Below are 20,885 nucleotides of genomic sequence, written 5' to 3'. Positions count from 1 at the left end.
AGCAGTTGACAGTGAAAGCAAATGAAAGTTTATTTAACAAAATATAGAAATTCAAGTGAGAGCAAGCAGAAATACTGGAAACGGTTACATATAAAATAAAGTCAAAACATGCATTTTAGAACCCAGCCTTAACTAATTATTGTCCTGTCTTATGGGGAAGCTCACCTAAAATCCTTCCAGCATATTACAGCCAGGCTTCCATTTATGAGACAAGCCATGCTTTCAGCTTGCCTCCTCTGTGGAAAAGTTTCAGGGTGCTTTCCTATAATCCGTTATATTCCCAGGTTTCTTCTTTACTTGGAAACAGGATGCCCCCTACTGGCTATTTTTCCTGAGTGCCTCTTTGTCTGTTTTGCAGCTCAGACTGTAGATAGGCCTCCATTGTGAAGAGGATAACAAGTACATGATCAGCCAGATACATGATGGATAAGCATCTTTTCCATCTTACTTCACTGGAGTGTGTTTATCAGCTTCTGGTGACCTGCCGTAACTCACATTCTTTAAGAACATGATTATCAGTACAGTTACATAATTCCTTAAACATTATCTGTACATACATTTCTCAGTTTTTATGATGACCAGTGGATTCTTGGCTCTTTGAAGAGACCTCACATGCCACCCTTTGGTAAATTTAATATGCATATATCTGACCCAGGGGATTCCTGCAAAATTCTGTGACACCCTGTGCCCTCTGCCAAGAAGGTCCTGAGTCACACCTGGTTCTTAAGTCCTTTTTTTTTTTTTTAATTCAAATGAAGAGTGTTCTATAAATGTATTTTACTAGGAAATAATCCAGGAAAGACAAAGTAATGCACAGGAAAGACATTAAGCACTATATTCTGATGTCAAAAGCAAACAAAAATACCATTTGCTGTCTTAGGAGGAAGGGGTAAAGGCATAAAACAAGTTCTTTTAAAGCAGTGTCAGTGGGTGCAGGCTTCTGATGTTGAACAGTGAAAGAAGTAAAAACATGTTGACTGACTTCGTGACCTGCCAATCCTTCCTTCCATTCTTATGTGTCATGTCCTCCTCCTTTCTGATTTGGCAATGAATGAAAAACCTTGACACTGCCTTGCTTAGGCCTGGGTTATGCATTATTGTGTACCAGTATAACTATTTTGTTTAATGTGAATGTTTTTAATGGAACTAGGTATACTGGTACAACTGCTAGCATGAATAGTTATATTGGTATAAATGTGCTATATAACAATATAATTTATTCCCCTTCCTTTACATGAATAAGTTATATTGGTATAAGCATCTTTATACTTGTATAACTGTCCACACTAGGAGGGTTGTACCACTTTAACTATACTGGTATAGTCAGTGGTATAACTTGTGTGTGTAGACAAAGCCTTATTTTTCCTTCTTAATGATTTTTCAGTGATGGTTCTTGTGGTCTACTTTTTTTTGGTACTGTTCTGCTATTTAGGCCTATGTGCCAGTGTGGCTTTTGTACATGGTTAAATGATTGTTTAATGTAAACCAATTGCTTTATATTTTAGTGAGCAGTTATACAATTACATTACAGATAACTCTGGGCTAAATCCTGTATAGTAAGGAATATTTTTTTCCCAAGATACCATTACTTCACCAGTATTGGGCTCTCTAACCCATTGTTTTGAACTAAATTTTATGCTGATTTAATGTATTGTGCACTAAGGAACTATAGTAGTTGGTGGTATATTGAGAGATTGTCAGATTCCTCCAGCATTTCCCTTTTGTTCTCATCCCCACAAAAGTCTTGTTCTGTTGCTTTTGGAGCTGATCATTGCAGCTGCTGGGTTGGCTAAAGAACATCACTTTTGAGTAAAGTAATCTTTGCAATTGTCCCAGAGGCAGAGTACACTGTTTGTGCCAAGACCCAGGCCTGGGACCTTTTCATTGCCATGTGCAGCGCTGTCTACATGTGAGATTTTTCATACGTGTTTTTAAAAAATGTTAGTCACATCAACACTTATGGAAATTTGGGATAATTCACAATAAAACTGTAAGTTTGGATTGGTTGTTCAATACTGGGTGCTCTGAGCAGTGGCTCTCAACCTTTCCAGATGACTATACCCCTTTCAGGAGTCTGATTTTGTCTTGTGTACCCCCAAGGTTCACCTCAATTAAAAACTGCTTGCTTACAAAATCAAACATAAAAATACAAAAGTGTCACAGCACACTGTTACTAACAAGTTGTTTACTTTCTCATTTTTACCATTTAATTATAAATCAATTGGAATATAAATATTATATTTACATTTCAATATAGTATATAGAGCAGTATAAACAAGTCATTGTCTGTATGAACATTTAGTTTGTACTGACTTTGCTAGTGTTTTTTATGTAGCCTGTTGTAAAAATAGGCAAATATCCAGATTAGTTAACGAACCCCTGGGGTATGCATACCTCTGGTTGAGAACCGCTGCTCTGAGGCATAGCAGTACACCAACATCTAAATGTCTACTGACTAAAGGATAACATTTTAATCCTTTTGTCATAACACGATCTTTATGGGATACTCCAAGAGCTCAAATGTGATGAGGGACTAAGCAGATTACACCATACTGAGACTAATAACTCAGACAATTAATCTTCAACCAGATAATACTAAAAGCCCACAAAACTGTTCTTCTACATCTGACTTTGAAAAATGAACTAGCAGAAATTAGTCCTCAGTAGAAACTAAGTAACTTCAAATTATGCTTGGAATGTGTTGCATCTCTGAAGGAATTTAAGTAACAGTGATTTCTTTTGTTTTTGCTAGCTAGACAATTTTAGGATTTGAACTGCATATAAGCTTTCACATTTACTCTGTTTTTTTTTTGTCTTGAAGAGCATACTTAGTTCTAAAAAGGAAAACTTTGCCAAGCTTATGGGGGAAAAAAAAATTCTCCAAACATCTTCAGTTTTAACATGAAGAGATATGTAGATGGAAGCTTTATAAAGTGATACCCGTGGGAGGGAGTGTTGTCTAGGGCAGTGCTACTCAAAGTGGTGGTCCGTGGACCGGCACCGGTCCGCGGACCCATCAGCTGCCTGTCTGCATGCATATAGGAAAAAAAAAATGCCGGTCCCCCACATCAGATAGCTTGAGAAGCACTGGTCTAGGGTACTGATAGCCAGAATTCTGTAATGCTGTTGTGCCTTAGGTTTCTCTTTTTATAAACAGTCCTCCTCCTTATATGTAGGTAAACTAACAACCCCTTTGAAGCACTTCGCAATCCTCTGAAATGTGCTATAGAAATAAGTTGTTAAGTGTGGTGGGCTACAGAAACCTAAAGTAAGCAGAGTTTCCGTAGTGGACGCTTCCTATCTCAGGCATATCTTGCTGCAATTAGATGCAGCACTAGTTGTATACCTTTTAGTACCATCAAGAAACAAGAGGAAAAATCATCTTAATGAAATCCTCTTATATATGCTAGGCATAGCAAAATATCTTCTGTTAGCCAATATATTTTCTTGGGGTAAATGGTTTTGAAAGATTTTGAGAAACAGTTTAACCTGGTCTGTTGCTTGCTTTCCACTTAAACCTGAAATAGAGTCTGCAGCTGGTATCTAGACAGTGAAGTTTCAATGTGAGAATGTATCCTCTGTCTGTTGGGACTTCTAAACATTGTGTACATTTTTTTCTGAACGCCTTCATCTGTTGATTACTCAGAGTAAGAAAGGGCAAAGTGAACTCAATCTTGGTACCAGATGGACCTGATAAAAAGATCTGCTTCAGATGGAGTACAGCCAGCTCATTTATCTCAAGCTGGTGCGAGGCCTTCTCTTATACGACTGTGGCTGCATCCTGGTCCAACACAGCTCAAGCTATCTGCATAGTTATTGATTGGGCATTGCTGGGGATGTTCAATAGGCTCCTGGATAGCTTACCTGCTTCTCATAAGTGGAAAGCCTCTGTAGTATATTACAGGGTGTGGGCTGATGGTGAAATACAAACTTAAAACCCACAAGTCCATTGTCACACCCCTCAGTGAAGTACCTGCAAAAAACAGTTCAGTAAAGCTTTGCCACTAACTTTGTTCTAAAGCTGTAGGATTCATGTCTTAATGTCAATAGAAGAAAAACTGATATGAACCAAGCTGCATTAATCCTTTAGTATTTGGATTTCTGTAGGGCTGACCCTAAGCTTCTCCCCCATACTGCCCAAGAAAACCTCTTTGGCCAGTGGCCAATCCTGAAATTCACCTTTCAAGCTGAAATGCTTCTTAGGTCCACAGGAGATCCTTTTCCTTCACCTTTGGACCCACAGTCCCTCAATCTGGCCTTTACTTAGTCGTTCCCTCCCTTATAATCCTAGGATAGCTCTGCTTGCTGTCCTTTCCTGGAAGGTAGCATTCCCAATTTCCTTTTCACTGGCTTTGCGGGTTAATGATCTGGATGATGGGATGAATTGCACCCTCAGCAGGTTTGTGGATGACACGAAGGTGGGCGGAGAGGTGGATACGCTGGAGGGTAGGAATAGGGTCCAGATTGACCTAGACAAATGGGAGGATTGGACCAAAAGAAATCTGATGTGGTTCAACAAGGACAAGTGCAGAGTCCTGCGCTTAGAATGGAAGAATCCCATGCACTGCTACTGGCTGGGGATCGACTGTCTAAGCGGTAGCTCTGCAGAGAAGGATGTGGGGATTACAGTGGAGGAGAAGCTGGATATGAGTCACAGTGTGCCCTTGTTGCCAAGAAGGCTAACGGCATATTGGGCTGGATTGGTAAGAGCATTGCCAGCAGATCGTGGGAAGTGATTTTTCTCCTCTATTCGGCACTCGTGAGGCCACATCTGGAGTATTGCATCCAGTTTTGGGCCCCCCACTACAGAAAGAATGTGGACAAATTGGAGAGAGTTCAGCGTAGGGCAACGAAAATGCTTAGGGGGGCTGGGGCACATGACTTATAAGGAGAGGCTGAGAGAACTGGGCTTATTTTAGTCTTCAGAAGAGAAGAGTGAGGGGGGATTTGCTAGCAGCCTTCAACTACCTGAAATGGGGTTCCAAAGAGGATGGAGCGAGGCTGTTCTTGGAGGCAGATGACAGAACAAGGAGCAATGGTCTCAAGTTGCAATGGGGGAGGTCTAGGTTGGATGTTAGGAAAAAGTATTTCACTAGGAGCATGGTGAAGCACTGGAATGGGCTACCTAGGCAGGTGGTGGAATCTCCATCCTTCGAGGTTATTAAGGCCCGGCTTGACAAAGCCCTGTCAGGGATGATTTAGTTGGGGATTGGTCCTGCTTTGAACAGGGGCTTGGACTAGAAGACCTCCTGAGGTCTCTTTCCACCCTAATCTTCTATGATTAATGGCCTTTGCTGTGCCTTTTTTTCTAACCTTCTATCAAGATAAGGTGGACCTATGTACCTGACTTAATTTTCTGCTCAAAGTAGTTATCCACAGATCCAAAGACTTACAGGAAGACCAACCCGCTGTTTGGGAATGCAAAGCAAAAGTCAGCGGCATCTAAATTCATGCTGAAGACTGAGACCGCCCTGCCCAATGAAAATCAACTCATTCCACAAAAGCTTTTTTTTTTTTTTTGCTGAAAAATTTAGCCTGATACAGATTTGGCTTTGTGGCATTTATGCAAGTAGTCAGAATCCCTTTTCTTGCCCTGGAGCACCACACAACTTATTTTCTGTCCTCCTAGGTATAACTGTTTATAGGGTGTTCTGTTGACAGAGACTACTGAGAGCCTCCACATGATTGAAAAGGGGTCCTCCTTGTAGAAAGTAAGAGAACAGACTAATATTAACCAGGTTCTGACATACTTCTCTTGGGATAGCAAAGGTGGATTAGGTGTTGGAAAGATTGGTAGTAGGAATTTCTTGTGATTTATGGGGGCTTTTTCTCCATTTTGTGTTTGTCATCTGATTTGCTTTCCTCCTTCCCACTCTCCCCATCTTGACTCATTAATTGTTACTGTAGCTTAACTTTGTAACAACTTTTACAAATTGCCTGAATGACTAAATGCTCTGATACCATACATTCAAGCACTTCCATACCTGGGTGTCACTAAGCAGCAGCAACAGATTGGAAACTGAGCCACTTGTAGTCTGAATGTTGCATTCAGCACTGGTTTAGGAAGTGGCCAAAAGAAAAGAAAAGGAATGTGATTTTAAGATGTTGCCAAAATGAGCAAAAATAACTTTTAAAATGTCACTGCTGATGTCACGTTAAGTAGGTTTAAACATTAAACATGATTTAATTTTCTGAGATCAGTGATTTTAATGAATGGGAATAAGAAATGCAGGAATCTAATCTCATAGGCATATACTCTGACCCCCAATGTTGGAAACTAGAGTCTCTTTTGATTTGATACTTAGTATGCTAAATATTTGTGTAACCTGCCTTCTCTCATTTCTAGTGAGAATAGGTGCATGTGGGTCAAGAATCATGAATGGTGCAAGGGTTTTAGGTTCAAAATAAATGATTACTCAGGGCTGCATATCTTTTGTCATTCTCAAACACCATACAGATTCCCCTACCTACAGTAAATGAAACTAGTAATAAACACAACTGTCTGGTATACAGTATATTTACATTAACAGAAGCGTCTATGGAGTTGCTAGGATTTAGTTAATTAAGCATATCTAGAATTTCTGTAGCATATTCCCCTAGCTGTAGCATATTCACCCTAAAGTCACTCTGATGCAGAGCAGTTACTAATACCTAAAAGTAAATGTGAAAAAAACCCTCTGCTTATCAATTTGAGACAACCTGGACTATCTAAGGTACATTTCACAGTTGTATGTGTAAGCACAACAGCACCTGATCACCACTCCGTTGCACAAAAGTTCTGAATCCCACTGCATTGAAGTTGATAATCTGTGGATTCAGGTTTTTTTGCTCACCATGTGGTCCTCATGACAGTGCGCGCCAACCTCAGGTTATGCAAGTGATTCAACCCACCCAATGCAGGAAGACAAAACTCTTTTGTCTTTATTCACTGCAGAGCTAGCCTGTGTGATTGGCGCCTGGAGAATCCCCATAGCAAAGTCCTACCATGTTACTATATCCTTGCTGTTTCTGCTCTTGGCTGTGAGAGTCTGGAGGCATAGCCAATGGTTTTGTGCTGAGACACTGCAGGTTTTTTCCCCAGTCAATTGTGTCAGTTGCAGGAGAACTTGTCAGTCCTCCCAGGAGGAACTGTGGGAAGGGCATTGGAGGACTGTCAGCACCAGAGTGATTTTTGTTTTGTTTTGCTTTGTTTTTTTGTTTTGCTTGTCTCTTCACTGCAAAATATCTGGTTCCAGCCATAGCTGAAGTGGAGCTTATGCTCTAACCTATAACCCCCAGCTGGATAAGCTAGCCCAGGCTTAATGCACTCCAAACCTGGATCGGATGTTTTCTATGTGGATGGTAGTGGGGAGGGAGAGAGGGATTGGTTGGGGGAGGTTGTGCCAAAACCTACTCTGAAACGAGTTAACATTGTAATGTAGGCCTATCCTTGCATATACTTCAACAATATTCAGAGTAGCAGCCATGTTAGTCTGTACCACTGTTCCTCATACGTTCTTGTCAACTGCTGGAAACAGCCCACCTTGATTATCACTACAAAAGGTGTGTCCCTTCCCTGTCGTGTCCTCCTCCCCCCCCCCCTTGCTGGTAATAGCTCACCTTACCTGATCACTCTCGTTACAGTTTCATGTTCTCTGTGTATATAAATCTCCTCGCTGTATTTTCCACTGCATGCATCCGATGAAGTGAACTGTAGCTCACGAAAGCTTATGCTCAAATAAATTGGTTAATCTCTATGGTGCCACAAGTACTCCTTTTCTTTCAACAACATTGCAACTGATACTATCTACAAATTTAGCTGTGAAACTTGTTTGACCACTCTTATGTCTCTTCCTGCTCAGCTGCATGTGTACTCTGCTACTGCAGCATTGGGTATCTTAAAGCTACACACCACAAACAAATATTTAATTTAAAACCGATATAGAGAGCAAGCATTTATAGTTGTATAGGTTTCTCTGTGGTAGATTGTAGTGTGACACAGTATAATGCAAGAATTCAAAACCAGCTTGTAAATGAATAGGCTACTTAAAATAGTTAATTAAGAGTCTTATAATTGGAACCATCGTTGAAGGAGCAAATAAGAGCTCCAGTTATGAAGACAGTCTTGGAGGGAGGATAGGTAATTCAGTGAGTGTACAATTAAAGTTGGAGTGCCCAGCTACAGGAAAGCATGGTAACATGCACAGAGGGGTATATAAAACTAAAAACGTGGTCTTTTTTTTTTTTTTTTTAAATTTCAGGGAAATAATTCCATGAGTTCTGGTAACTCCATAAACAGCTCAAACTGTGCTCTAGAGCAGCGACTCTCAACATTTCCAGACTACTGTACCCTTTCAAGAATCTGATTTGTCTTGCATACTCCCAAGTTTTACCTCATTTAAAATCTATTTGCTTACAAAATCAGACATAGAAATATAACTGTCACAGCACACTATTACTGAAAAATTGGTTACTTTCTCATTTTTACCATATAATTATAAAATACATCAATTGGAATATAAATATTGTACTTACATTTCAGTGTATGGCATATAGAGCAGTATAGACAAGTCATTGACTTTATGAAATTTTAGTTTGTACTGACTTGGCTACTGCTTTTTACGTAGCCTGTTGTAAAACTAGGCAAATATCTAGATGAGTTGATGTACCCCCTGGAAGACTTCTACATACCCCTGGAGGTACATATACCCCTGGTTGAGAAACACTGCTCTAGAGATCTGAAGTCCACAGAGCCGTGGCTAAAATTATAGCTCCAAACTTCGGTGTCTCTTCTAGATGTCTTTGTATACTTTGAATGCAGTATACTATGTTCCTATGAGCCATTCTCAATAGGTAGTGTTCTTTATGTGCTTTGTTCTTTGATTTAGGTCTTCTCTTTATGTACAGCCAGATTAACAGTAATTGAGGCTACAAACATTACAGGATATAATGTGCGTATGCATATCTCTGAAGAGAACAAGGTGCTTATTTAGTATCAGGCCTTTAGTCTGTATTAAGCTTGCTGTTTTATGCAGCCTAGTGTAATCCCTCTTCTGAAAACTACAGATGTGATGTATGACTTTTGAGATTATGTCCTTATTGCTACTTTAATCCAAACACTGAATAATATGTGCTCCAGCAAGGCCTGAAAGTTTTTAAGTACCACGTGATAACATAATCCTGCCTTGAAATTCAAGACAGGATAAAACAAACATAAATGCGTCTGGGTTTACAGTAGAGTTATTTCTTCTAATAAATTCAAACTCAGTGTTCAGATTTGCAAAGAAAGTGAGAATTTTTGGATGGCACCCTTTAGAAATACCATTATGCCTTTAGTGTAAATAAGAGTTCATACAAAAGCCTATGAGAAGCCTCCAGTGAAACAGCATAAACATTTTAGAGGCCAGAGAGCCAGCTGAAATGTAAATGTACTTTGTTTACTTTTGAACGTTCCAAAATCTGAGGAGAGGATCGCTCCCCGTCCTTTTATGCCCTCTCTCTAGTCTTGAATCAGTTTGTCCTATGTCAGGCTCCCCTATCTCTGACCAATTGAAGAGTGATATAGGGTGACAAGTGCCACTATCTCCCCGTGAGTCTGATCATGCTGCCAGTGATGAACTCTGTATCCAAGCTTTGATTTTTTGTTTGGCAGACAAACTGTTACTGCTCTCTTGTGTTATTATCTTGCTTTTGGTACATATTCTGCTGTAGCAAGAGTAAGTAACTCTCTTGACTTGAACATGTGCCAGCCTGCCAGAAGGGTCACGCTCTAACTCTGCTCCTGACCCAAGGCTGCTGTCATTGCTGTTTGATCGGAACAAATGCTAATATTTGATCTGAACCAGAGCCAGATAGAAAAGTTTTTCTCCATGATGGACTGATAAGCAAACCTTCATTCTTTGAGACAGACCCAGTGGCACGAAAATAACCATGAATATAAATCAGCTTCACAGCCTTAATTGACCAGTAAAAAATTATTTCTTATTCTCATCTCATTACCCTTCCCTTCCCTGCCAAAAGAAATAAATTTGATGTGTCAGAACAGATTTCTGATTTCATTTGTAAGGTTCTGGAGAGGAGGAGGCTGGCTGTTTCCAAAGCTGTGTATTTTCTATATTTCTCAAGTCTTCTGCATGATGGGTTGGGTTGAGGGGGATCGGGGGGAGAGATTGCTTACATTGATGCCAGTCTACATATTTACATTTTTTTAATCTGATGTTCTCATTTTTTACTGTATTCAATAATATGGTATGATCTTTTCTGAATTGACCAACCTTCCTGAAAACATTTATACCGTCTTTTCTCCCCTGGAGAAAAGTGCCAAGAAAGTCACTCTGGATCTTGCTGTTGTGTATAAAACCCTTAACCTAGATCTGAGACACTCGGGAGAGTGCTCCTTTTCTCCACTCACTCTTTCAAGGCAACCTAGATTGACTAGGTTGTCAGTGTAATCTTGAGACTTACTGTAGATCAGAACTGGGTATGGGTAAAAGCTACCTTTTGGTTCATGGACAGAGACTGTGTCTATACTTAAACCTGTACAGCACTTCAGTGTAGATGCTCACTACAGCGATGGGAGGGGTTCTCCTGTCACCATAGTTAATCCACCTCCCTGAGAGGCAGTAGCTAGGTTGACAGAAGATTTCTTCTGTCAACCTAGTGCTGTCTACGTTATGGGATATGTCAAAATAGCTACATCTTTCGGGGGATGATTTTTCACACACTTGAGAGACATAGCTATGCCAATATATGTTTTCAGTGTAGACTAGTCCAGAGTCTGTGCAATTCCTCTTTAGTCAGTCTGCTAGACTTCATTTGCAACTATTTTAAGGGCTCACTACAAGGCACTTCTGTTTGGGTATTTATGAAAAACATGTCAGACCGTGAAATAAGTCCTTCCCTATGAAATCTGATCTCCCTGTGCTTCTGGGAGCACCCCAGCTGGGGGCTCCTAGCTGCTAGTCTGGGCTGGGCTGAGGTGGGACTTGTTCTTCCCCTGCACTGCCTCTCTTGGTGGGGAGATCAGACCTACCTCCAGAGGCAGCACAGAAGTGAGGGTGGTAGACCCTCACTTCTGTGCTGCAGCAGCCCTGGAGTTGGGCTTGAGGTTTCTGCCCCCCCACCGCCACCCCACAGCTCTGGCTGGTCACGGGGCTTCTGCCCCCTGCAGCTCCCGGAGCGCCCATGGTCTAATCCACCACTGGCTGAGGCTAGCAGCTAGGAGCCCTTGGCTGGGGTGCTCACAGCAACACAGGCAGATCAGCTTCACATCCATCTCTGGGAGCCTCCTCCTGCTGCAGGAACCTTCGGGGCTGCTGCACAGCTGTGAAGGTATCACAGAAGTGAGGTGGCAAACCCATGACCCCCTACAACAGCTTTGTGATGCCCCCCTCCCACCTTCCCGATCACCTTTTGAGTGGATCCCCCTGGTTACAGCAGCTGAAATAGTGAAACTGACCAATTTTAAAACCCTCTGGCTGTGAAATTGACCAAAATGGACTATGAATTTGGTAGGGTTCTACTAGTGACCATATTCTTCCCCTCCCTATTTGTACTATCATAGTGCCTAATAGTCCTAGTTATTGACCAGCACCCTATTGTTGTAGGTATGTCCTGAGAGACTTTTGCCCAGTTTTGTTGGTATGGTTGGCTCCTTTGAGAATTAAACTAAGCTTAATTTGAATTTTTTTTTAAAAGTTAGGTTACTATGGAAAATATCCTAGATACTGCTTTTGGAAAGGGTGCTTCATAAGCTTTAGTTCCTATATTGGAAAGTGATTTTGAACTTGAAGCTGAAAGGGGAGTTATGGAGAAAGTTGAGTTTTCTAGTTAACATGTAATCTTCAATTTCATATTTAATGGGTTGTATTTCTTTCTCAGATCTGAGATCCCTATAATTAACTGTATTTTTGTCTTTGTTTTTTCTTACACATGCCCATTCTCATTTGTCCCCTGATGATGATTCCTCTGGGAACTGCAGGAGCCAGCCAAAGGTAAGTTTTTGATTACACTTTCAACCAGTGTTTTGAAAAGTTATGGTATATCAATTGTTCAGCCTTCAAATATCCAAATATTTACTATTTTTTTAAAAAGTGCAGTTGTTCGGCTGCTGTTTATCAAAAGAAAAACAAAAAAAATCCAAACTACACATTCCTCAAAGAATCTCCTTGCTGCAGAAGACCGTTGCACACGTCTAGCCAAAAAATGATTCTCAGAAACAAATGAGAACATAGTTGCATATTAAGCATTGAGGACTGTGAATGAATAGACTGTTTGTTTGTTTTTTAAAGCATTTTCTGGTATCTGCATTAGAGCAAACTCATTGCTGCTGACTTATGTTCCCTTCATATTTTGCATTTTATATGCAGATGGGTCTTATCTCCTCGTCCCACCTTTAAAAATTTAGTTTATTGGCATGTTTATATCGTCATTACTTATTGTTTTAAACAGCTTGTAAATGGGACTGATAAAATAAACCATATAAAATTACAGTAAAGTAAATCAGCTTGAATTTGTTTAAGCACAAAAATATAAAACAAATAAAGGTGTCTTGTGGAGGATGGTTAGAATGGCAGCAGAGGCATATATATCAGCTAACCACCTATATCGCTAACAAAATAAGGATGCCTTTTTTGCTTTGATTTGACTATAGTTTTTATAAGATGTCCTGTTGGTTTGTTTTGTTACAGGTGTTTGCTTATGATCACTGTTTCTGGTCTTTGGATGAATCTGTAAAAGAAAAATATGCAGGTAATATTTACTGTAGTCTTGTGATACTTTAGAAATGTGAGCAACAAGAGTGATGTAGTGGTGGGAGTCTGCTATAGACCACCGGACCAGGGGGATGAGGTGGATGAGGCTTTCTTCCGGCAGCTCACGGAAGCTACTAGATCGCACCCTGGATCTCATGGGTGACTTTAATTTTCCTGATATCTGCTGGGAGAGCAATACAGCGGTGCATAGACAATCCAGGAAGTTTTTGGAAAGCGTAGGGGACAATTTCCTGGTGCAAGTACTAGAGGAGCCAACTGGGGGGGAGCTTTTCTTGACCTGCTGCTCACAAACCGGGAAGAATTAGTGGGGGAAGCAAAAGTGGATGGGAATCTGGGAGGCAGTGACCATGAGTTGGTTGAGTTCAGGATCCTGACACAGGGAAGAAAGGTAAGCAGCAGGATACGGACCCTGGACTTCAGGAAAGCAGACTTCGACTCCCTCAGGGAACGGATGGGTAGGATCCCCTGGGGGACTAACATGAAGGGGAAAGGAGTCCAGGAGAGCTGGCTGTATTTCAAGGAATCCCTGTTGAGGTTACAGGGACAAACCATCCCAATGTGTCGAAAGAATAGTAAATATGGCAGGCGACCAGCTTGGCTTAATGGTGAAATGAGGGGGGATTTAATAGCTGCTTTAAACTACCTGAAAGGGGGTTCCAAAGAGGATGGATCTAGACTGTTCTCAGTGGTTGCAGATGACGGAACAAGGAGCAATGGTCTCAAGTTGCAGTGGGATTGGTTTAGGTTGGATATTAGGAGAAACTTTTTCACTAGGAGGGTGGTGAAGCACTGGAATAAGTTACCTAGGGAGGTGGTGGAATCTCCTTCTTTTGAGGTTTTTAAGGTCAAGCTTGACAAAGGCCCTGTCTGGGATGATTTAGTTGAGGATTGGACCTGCTTTGAGCAGGGGGTTGGACTAGATGACCTCCTGAGGTCCCTTCCAACCCTGATATTCTATGATTCTATGATTGCACTCTGTTTACGTGACAGCTATGAAAAAGAAAGTATCTAACTTCTGTTCCCAGACAGATAATGGAGCAAATAATTAAGAAATCAATTTGGAAACACCTAGAAGATAATGAGGTGATAAGGAACAGTCAGCATGGATTTGTCAAGAACAAATTGTTTCAAACCAACCTGATAGATTTCTTTGACAGGGTGACAAGCCTTGTGGATGGGGGGAAGCAGTAGATGTGGTATATCTTGACTTTAGTAAGTCTTTTGATACTGTCTCGCATGACCTCATAAACAAACTAGGGAAATACAACGTAGATGGAGCTATTATAATGTGGGTGCATAACTGGTGGGAAAATCATTCCCAGAGAGTAGTTATCATTGATTCACAGTCATGCTGGAAGGGCATAATGAGTGGGGTCCCTCAGGGGTCGGTTCTGAGTCATGTTCTGTTCAATATCTTCATCGATGATTTAGATAATGGCATAGAGAGTACACTTATAAAGTTTGCGGACGATAGCGTTCTGGGAGGGGTTGCAAGTGCTTTGGAGGATAAGATTATAATTTTAAAATGATCTGGACAAACTGGAGAATGTTCTGGAGTAAATAGGATGAAATTCAATGAGGACAAATGCAAAGTACTCCACTTAGGAAGGAACAATCAGTTGCACACCTACAAAATGGGAAATAACTGCATAGGAAGGAGTACTGTGGAAAGGAATCTGGGGGTCATAGTGGATCACAAGCTAAATATGAGTCAACAGTGTAATACTGTTGCAAAAAAAGCAAACCTCATTCTGGGATGTATTAGCAGGAATATTGTAAGCAAGACACAAGTAATTCTTCCGCTCTACTCTGCGCTGATTAGGCCTCGACTGGAGTATTGTGTCCAGTTCTGGGCGCCACATTTCAAGAAAGATGTGGACAAATTGGAGAAAGTCCAGAGAAGAGCAACAAAAATGATTAAAGGTCTAGAAAACATGACCTATTGAGGGAAGATTGAAAAAATTGGATTTGTGTAGTCCAGAGAAGAGAAGACTGAGAGGGGACATGATAACAGTTTTCAAGTACATAAAAGTTTGTTACCATGAGGAGGGAGAAAAATTGTTGTTCTTAACCTCTGAGGTTAGGACAAGAAGCAATGGGCTTAAATTGCAACAAGGGTGGTTTAGGTTGGACATTAGGAAAAACTCCCTGACTGTCAGGGTAGTTAAGCACTGGTATAAATTGCGTAGGGAGGTTGTGGAATCTCCATCATTGGTGATTTTTAAGAGAAGGTTGGACAAACACCTGTCAGGAGTGGTCTACATAATTCATAGTCCATCCTTGCATGCAGGGGACTGGACTAAATGACCTCTCAAGGTCCCTTCCAGTTCTGTGATTCTATGATAATTACAATCCTTTATTTGGTAAAGGGCAAAGACCATATGGCATGGAAAACCTTTTCTCTATGTGGTTGCTCATTGTCAAGAGAGTAAGCAAAGTCTTAAAACTGCTACCTTAATCCTTCCTTCTTTGTAGTCAAACATAATGTTTAGAGTAGTAGCAGCCAATAAACATGCATTACAATCTATATACAGTATAGGTAATTGATTAATGTAACTAATTTGCCATTTTGATTCACACAGATATCTCCATTAAAATACTTAATCCAGACATATGAATTAAAATATTTCTATTCCTATTTCTACACATAATTTGAGAATCAATGCCAAGTTCACCTTTGTGGTAAAGCTTGCCACCACTCAGCCCAGTTCAGCAACACATGAGTAATTTCACTGTAGTACCTTTCAGAATTGTGGCCTTATTCTTTAGTGGTTTAGGTTGCAGTGGTTTAAAGAGTCCAGTCCTGCTTCCACTGAAGTCAATGGGAGTTTTATTGATTTGAATAGGAGCAAGACTGGGCCTTGTACACCCAAAAATAGGCCCTGATCCTACAGATCAGTGCTGTACGTGAAGAAAAGTCTTAGATGCTTTTGAAAATGTTACCCATAGTCTGTCATGTTTTCTCTGGATTAAAGGTTTGAAAACGTGGCCCCATCCTGCTGTCCGTAGTCAGGCAAAATTCCTATTAACTTCAAATGGAATTTTGTGTGTGTAAGATTGAAGAGCGGGCCTTAAATTTATAGCAGTACAGTATAACTAAGTTCTACTTTGGTCATTGGGTGAAAGAAATTTTACAGGGAAGGGAAAACTTTTTGAGAGAAGAGTTCTGAATATTTGATGTATGATTTAAAGTATCTTGCCATCTGCCTATGTGTTACATAATTATCAGAATGACACATTCTTTGACAGGTTAACAAGACTTGTGGATGGGGGAAGCAGTAGATGGGATACATCTTGAATTTAGTAAGGTTTTTGATACTGTCTCATAGGACCGTCTCATAAACAAACTAGGGCAGTATAACATAGATGAACCTACTATAAGGTGGGTGGACAACTGATAGCAAAACCGTACTCGAGTAGTTCCTCAATGGGTTCATATTAAGGCTAGAAGGGCATATCGAGTGGGGGGCATCTCAGGGATCTGTCCTGATTCCAGTTCTATTCAATATCTTCCAAAATTATTGGATAATGGCATCGAGAGTACACTTACAAAGTTTTCACACAATACCAAGCAGGAAGGGATTGCAAATATTTTGGAGGACAGGATTAGAATTCAAAATGGATCTTGACAAACTGGAGAAATGGTCTGAAATAGGGTGAAATTCTGTAAGGACAAATTCAATTGGGACACATGCAAAGTACTGCACGTATGAAGGAAGAATCAGTTTGCACAAGTACAAAATGGGAAATGACTGCTTAGGAAGGAGGATTGCAGAAAAGGATATGGGAGCTATAGTGGATCGCAAACTAAATATGAGTCATCAGCATAATACTGTTATAAAAACTTATAATTCTGGAATGTATTATCAGTAGTGTTATAAGCAAGACGCAAGAATTCTTTCACGCTACTCAGCACTGACAAGGCTTCAGCTAGAGCATTGTGTCCCATTCTGGGCACCACATTTTGGGAAAGATTTGGAGAAAGTCCAAAGGAGAGCAACAAAAATGATTGAAGGTCTAGAAAGCATGACCTATGAGGAAAAATTGAAAAAATTGAGCTTGTTTAGTCTGGAGAAGAGACAACTGAGGGGGGACATAACAGTCTTCAAGTACGTAAAAGGCTGTTATAAACAAGAAGGTGATAAGTTGTTCTCCTTAACCACTGATGGCAGGACAAGAAGTAATGAGCTTAAATTGCAGCAAGGGAGATTTAGGTTAGATATTAGGAAAAATTTCCTAACTGTAAGGGTAATTAAGCACTGGAATGAGCTACCTGGGGAGGTTGTGGAATATCCATCACTGGAGGGTTTTTTAACAGGTTAGACAAAACACCTCATGCGGTGGTCTGAGTAATACTTTGCTCTACCTCAGTGCAGAACACTGAATTAGATGACTTTATCGAGGTCCCTTCCAGTCCTACATTTCTATGATTCTGTGATTCACTGTACTACTGCTTTAAACAAAATCTAATTGACAAACTTTCCTCCACTCTAGCGGGAAAAGATGCAAACAAAACTTTTAAGGGTGGCTAGGTTTACATGTACTATTACAGTAGAAAAACTATCCTAAAGTTTGCTGATCCACATGCCTTATACTGTAATTCTCTCCAACATAATTGTAGTCTCTTCTCTGCAAAGATTTAATAACAAAGTGATATGGTGGCAAAGTCTATTACTATATTTTCACTTATTTTACAGAGTACTGTAAAGTACACTTACTAGTAGACCATAAAGTATTACCTTATTTAAAATTAAACTACAATTATCAAAATAAATGAATAAGGTACATTTTGTGAGTCTTCCTTTGTTTTGCTAATGCACAAAATTCTGTGATTGTCAATAGATGGTAGTTGAGTGTTCACAGAAAAAACAGATACAGAACCAGTTTCTAGCTTAATTTACAGGAATATAAATCTGGAGTAATACCATAGACTTCAGGGTAATTGTTCCAGATTTTATATCCATTGTCCCTCTCTCAAACCCCTTACTCTCTAATTGAGATACATTATGAAAGATTTACATCTTTCAGACAGTTAGTTCTTTTTGTCTGATTTGGAGTCTGAAGGGCATGACTGTAAAAGCAGTTATCTTTTTTTCCGTGAATGTCAGATTTTATTTTATTTTTAGGTCAAGATGTTGTTTTCAAGTGCCTTGGAGAGAATATTCTTCAGAATGCCTTTGAGGGCTACAACGCATGTATCTTTGCCTATGGACAGACTGGTAAGTCATTGCAGAGTGTAAAAAGTGCTGTTGATGAGAAACGTGTAGTGACAGAAATAATTGTTCTGTGGCTAGCTTTGTGGCATTGCTAGGGTTTTTCCAAATACAGCAATGTAGATAAGGTGTGGGTTTTTTTCTGTTTGTTTTTAATACTTGTTAGAGGGCTGAGGTGAGAAGGCATTTTGGAATAACATTGCTAATTTCTGGTGCCCTGCTACCCTGCTTTCCCACACTGTAGATAAGTGTCTCCTGAATATTCTGTGATCATGACCGTCCTTGGGTTTGTTGCATCTTTAATATTCTGTAATGGAAGATCCCTGACTTGGCATTTAGGTAGTCATTGCTCATCATTTTTTAATTTGATAAACAAAGATGGCTTGGGTTGTTTAATTGGCTAACTTGCACTGTGTAGGTATGAAACTCAGGTAGGCATTAAATTGATGTACATGATAAGGCTGATAAGTGCTTTCAATCAATTTACATAGCTTGGCGTTTCCTTTTCAGCTTGATTTAATAAGTAGGCTGCCCTTTTTACTCTGTCCTTTAATTGGTGTCTTGGTTCCTTTACATACAGAAAATTGTGTTTAAAGATAATTGTGAAAAGTTCCAAACCATTCTTTGCCCTTTACTTCCCCCTTATTCCCATCACCCCAAAAAATCTGTTGTAAAAGCACTAACACTAGTTTCAAATGCACAGGGTCTGGAAAATCTTACACAATGATGGGTACAGCCGACAAGCCTGGATTAATCCCAAGACTCTGCAGTGGTCTCTTTGAAAGAGCACAGAAAGAGGAAAACGAAGAACAGAGTTTCAAAGTGGAAGTGTCCTACATGGAGATTTACAATGAGAAAGTTAGAGATCTCCTTGACCCCAAAGGGTAAGCAGTACACACACACAGGATGCTTGACCACGAACAATGTAACATGATCTTGTTTCTATGAGCGAAGGCTGTCTCCCTACCTTGCCCTAATGGACTCCCTATTAGGCATCCTATCAGGGTTCAAGACTTATCCCTGTTATGGGATAGTGTTGTCTTCCAGACTGCCCCCTCCACCCCGCACAAATAGCTGCTTTATTGTTATTTAAAGGCCCAATATGTGCCAAACACTTAGTCTCATGCTCAAATTGATTTTCATGAAGTGAGGAACAGGAAATTGCCAGCACTGTATGTATAGACAGGTGGGTTTTTTCTCTAGCGCACTATAACACTAAACCATTCCTGCTTTGAACGGTAGCTATGGGGTCTTGTCATCTTGTGTAGTGCTTTGAATGGTAAGTTGATAAAAATTTGTGGTTTCACTAAAAACCTTATTGTACTTGGATGGCTGCCCCTTTGTAAGTACAAATCTTTTTTTTTTTTTTAAACAGAAGCCGTCAGTCATTAAAAGTTAGAGAGCACAACGTCTTTGGTCCTTATGTAGATGGACTTTCTAAACTGGCTGTCGCCAGCTACAAGGTAAGGGACAATTTTAGGGACGGAATAGGTCTTGAAACTGGTAATTCTTATAGTCACTGCTCAAGTGGTTGTTTATAGTAGTGAGATTATTTTTATATTATGTTTTGGTAATTAAGGGATTAAGAGAGGATGTGCTTAAAGAAATCCTTTATGAAAGTCTTAAACATGTGAGTACCACTCTTACCACCTAAGATTGAAGAAGGGGGGAAAAAAAAAGGGGGAAATGGAAGATTTACAAGGCTGGTTTAATAGTTCTTCCTTGCTGCAACCTTAACTCATAGTCGTAGTAACCCAGGCTATACAAACAGTTTGGACATGTAACAGATTCACAAGGAAGGTTGGTGCATTGCCTTCACTGGAGAAAATAAAGAGCAGATACCCTGCTATGTGCTTTGAGGCTTGGTTAGGTCATTTCATCTCTCTGTGGCTCCATTTCCTCAAATGGGAACAAAGGATTAACTAGTTAGTATTTGTAAAGCACTTAAAATCCTTGGATGGAATGTACTAAATAAATGAAGAGTATTATTAATGATCATGTAGCAACCCTATGTTCAACCTAAGTAATTCAGATTCTAAGGATTGTGCAGCACAGTGTCTTCGTGAAGCTATTTGATATGCTGTCAGAAGAGCTAGTAATTATAAGATGGAATTCCAAAACTCTTATGCCTCTAAGCAGACCCACTTGCAATACAGAGGTTGGTTTATGAGTCCTGTTACGAGCACCCTGTTATTTCTTGCAGTCCTTACTACTAGTTTCTATAAATAAAATTATTTCACGTACATTTTCCGTACACACTACACAGCAGTCTTGCAAAATTCCACACATTCAGCGCAGGAAAACATTGTGTTTTTGTTTTGCTTTTTCCTTCCCCAGGATCATCCTGCTAAAGGTTGGGTGAATAAATTTTGTGACTGGGGCAGTAAGGACCATTTTCAAAATTGATGTACAATATGCAGCTCCTATGCCTCAGGGTCTCTCTGAAGCCACTGATGAATTATGGCATTCTAGGACTTCCCAAGCTTTTGTCCAGGAGAGAAACCTCATAGCCTGTTCTGTTGATTGTTTTGCTTTTATAAAATTTGAGGTTCTGTAAATTAAAATGCATGTTAATGAAAAGCTCTAACTACTGAGTGAGCTAAAGTGCTGCAGTATTTCACAAATGAAATGCCATTCTACTTTGTTCATTGCAGTAAATTAATGTTTTGTTCAGGCAGCCAACCAATAAAAAGGAATATGGTATCCCTCACCATGAAATCCAAATAAAGTTAACGGACAACGTACATATAGTTATGTTGTTTAAATTGAATTATGCTCAGTGATTGTTTACTGCTTACTCTTTAACTTAAAATAGCACAATATTGTGCTATTTTATCTTTAGAGACTTAAAAAAAATCAAACCCAGGGAGAAACTTGTGTCTATTTTACATTTAACAAAATTTTATTTTTACTATCTGTT

The 20,885-nt window shown here is 39.9% G+C and overlaps 1 protein-coding gene across 2 annotated transcripts in view; it reads left to right on the top strand.

Moving 5' to 3' along the window:
• The window catches only part of KIF13B (kinesin family member 13B), a 205,879-nt gene that overhangs the window by 59,420 nt on the left and 125,574 nt on the right, over positions 1–20,885 (top strand). For both annotated transcript variants that reach the window (XM_084622092.1, XM_084622091.1), the window contains exons 3-7: positions 11,960–11,972; positions 12,669–12,729; positions 17,879–17,971; positions 18,669–18,849; positions 19,341–19,428. In XM_084622092.1, the coding sequence (XP_084478218.1) occupies positions 11,960–11,972; positions 12,669–12,729; positions 17,879–17,971; positions 18,669–18,849; positions 19,341–19,428 (436 nt within the window). The remainder of the gene's footprint in view (positions 1–11,959; positions 11,973–12,668; positions 12,730–17,878; positions 17,972–18,668; positions 18,850–19,340; positions 19,429–20,885) is intronic.

Source organism: Lepidochelys olivacea, assembly GCF_965140295.1.
Source record: "Lepidochelys olivacea isolate rLepOli2 genome assembly, chromosome: 3".
Lineage (NCBI taxonomy): Eukaryota > Metazoa > Chordata > Testudines > Cheloniidae > Lepidochelys > Lepidochelys olivacea.
Note: the sequence above shows the minus strand (reverse complement) of the source record. Positions and strands in the feature narration are given on the sequence as shown.